General features: G+C 34.0%; 1 protein-coding gene across 1 annotated transcript in view; it reads right to left on the bottom strand.

Annotated features, from left to right (window-relative positions):
- Positions 1-693: 693 nt before the first annotated feature.
- The window catches only part of LOC112602934 (bifunctional glutamate/proline--tRNA ligase), a gene marked incomplete at its 5' end in the record, with an annotated part of 6,118 nt that continues 4,484 nt past the window's right edge, over positions 694-2,327 (bottom strand). Inside the window, 3 exon segments of the mRNA XM_025351303.1 lie at positions 694-975; positions 1,049-1,383; positions 1,439-1,675. Coding sequence (XP_025207088.1) covers positions 807-975; positions 1,049-1,383; positions 1,439-1,675 — 741 coding nt within the window.

Below are 2,327 nucleotides of genomic sequence, written 5' to 3'. Positions count from 1 at the left end.
TGATATTTTTTGTTTTAATTTAAAAGAAAAACTAATTTTCATGTAAAATATACTGCGTTTCATACATTTAGAAAACTAAAAGTTTAATAACACACTGAATATTTATTGGAGAATCTTGAAAATGAAACTAAATAAATCTTGCTTTCATACTATATACTGAGAATTCAATATCAAGATTTACTGTGAATAGTAATATACATGAGTTGTTTAATTTGCATTGAGAAGGTCTCTGGGCCATTCGCATTTGAGGCGCCTTGCTGGGTTGTTTGGAAGATCTTTGGTATGAAGTTGAGTGATGTTCCATGTTGAAGTGCAGGCGGAGATTATATTTGATAGCTGTTTATTTAATGGTTGGATTGGGAGGTCATTATTAAGAGTAGCATTTGTGACGTACCAAGGGTCTTTAGCAATCATGCGGAGGCAAATAACTTAGAATGCTTGTATGATTCTAGTGTTCGATGGGCTTTATACTTTATAAATTGAAATGTGCAATTTTACAAAATATCTATTAGAAAATGTTGGCTAATTAATTAAAATAATTTTGCATGTTATGAACTGTACATTTGGTAGATTAAGACTGTGAAATACCAATTGTGTTTCCATCTGCCTGTAGTCTAAACAAACAGATCTATATATTATTATACAGGAGGTGTGGTAATGTAATACATGGAGATAATTATCAGACAAAATAAATTTATAAATGATGGTTCTATATTTATACATTAATATCATAAGCAGTTGTAATATTTGCACGAAAAAAAAATGGACATCATAGTTTCACTTAATATACCAACAAACATTTTAAATTAATAACTGCGTCCAAATAGGGTAAATGACCCAGCCATTTGTCCACATTCTGGATGTATACACAGATCGTTGGATTTTAATTGTTCTTCTCCTTTAGGTTGTTCAAATGGCACACATAATGACTTTGCTCCCATTGTCGAAGCTCCAACTTCTGCAGTACCATCGTCCCTACGAAATAATAAATATGAAAAGATTAAATTATATTAAATCTTTAAATAATATGTGTACACTATTTGCATACAATGTGGTGTCCCGCTTGATGTTATCCTCGCAGGCAGGACGTCCACAAAATGGTATCAATAATAAACGTTTTGCTGCTAAATGTGCAGCACATTCAGACCATTTACGACATATCACAACATTTTCTTTCATTTCCTTTTCTGCTTTGGCGTACATATCTCGCTGTATTTGATTTAATAATTCAGTTATTCTTTCAACCATCTTGTCTTTTCCACCATCATCGTTTGAACATCCCTCTAAGGGTATGGTTAGTTTCTCTCCATTATCTCGCCGAACAGCTACCATTTGGTTTCGATCCAAGTCTTTCGGTCCAATTTCTAACCTTAATGGAACTCCCTAAAATAAAGTTTTACAATATAACTTTCTTAGGTCACACATAATAAATAAATACCTTTAATTCCCAGTGGTTGAACTTCCATCCAGGTGAATAATTATCCCGCAAGTCTGTATCTGCCCTAATTATTGTCGAAGGCTTAAGAGGTTGGCCAGCACTATTGTCGTTTTCATCATCATTTTCTATCAAACTATCTCCTGTTAAACGGTTACACACATCTAAACAGGTTCTAGTCAAGTTCTCTTTGACTTTGTTTGCTGTACTAGCGCCTACACCGCATGGCACTATTATTACCTAAATTTAAATTATAACAGGTTTAACGAAGTGTCATCAAAAGCTTATTTTAAAGTAATGATAAAATTCTGGAAACATTTATATTTACTTGAATAGATGCAATACGTGGAGGTAAAACAAGCCCACGATCATCGCCATGAACCATTACCATAACACCAATTGTTCTTGTGGTCATGCCAAATGAAATCTGATGAACAAATGTTTTTTCATGTGTATCTGGATGTTCAAAATGAACATCAAACATATTGGCAAAATTGGTACCCAGATAATGTGAAGTGGCGCCTTGAATTGCTCGACCACTGGATGCTATATATGCTTCACAAGTAGTAGTAAATTCTCCTCCAGCAAACTTTTCTTTTTCTGTTTTTTTACCTTTTATTACAGGTACTGCCAGCATATTCTTGTACACATGCTCATAATAACCTAATGTTATTAAAACATCACGTTCTGCTTCTTCTCTGGTTGCATATGCATGATGGCCTTCTTGCCATAAAAACTCTCTAGTTCTCAAGAAGGGTTGAGGGTGTTTGAATTCCCACCTCACAACACTGTTCCATTGATTGAGTTTTAAAGGTAAATCTCTATAGGATTGAATCCATTTGGCAAAAGCTGGATACATCCCTGTTTCACTAGTTGGTCTTATAGCAATAGG

This window comes from Melanaphis sacchari, unplaced genomic scaffold (genome assembly GCF_002803265.2).
Source record: "Melanaphis sacchari strain LSU unplaced genomic scaffold, SCAv2.0 Contig924_pilon_pilon, whole genome shotgun sequence".
Classification (NCBI taxonomy): Eukaryota; Metazoa; Arthropoda; class Insecta; order Hemiptera; family Aphididae; genus Melanaphis; species Melanaphis sacchari.
This window is presented reverse-complemented; position numbering and strand designations above follow the sequence as displayed.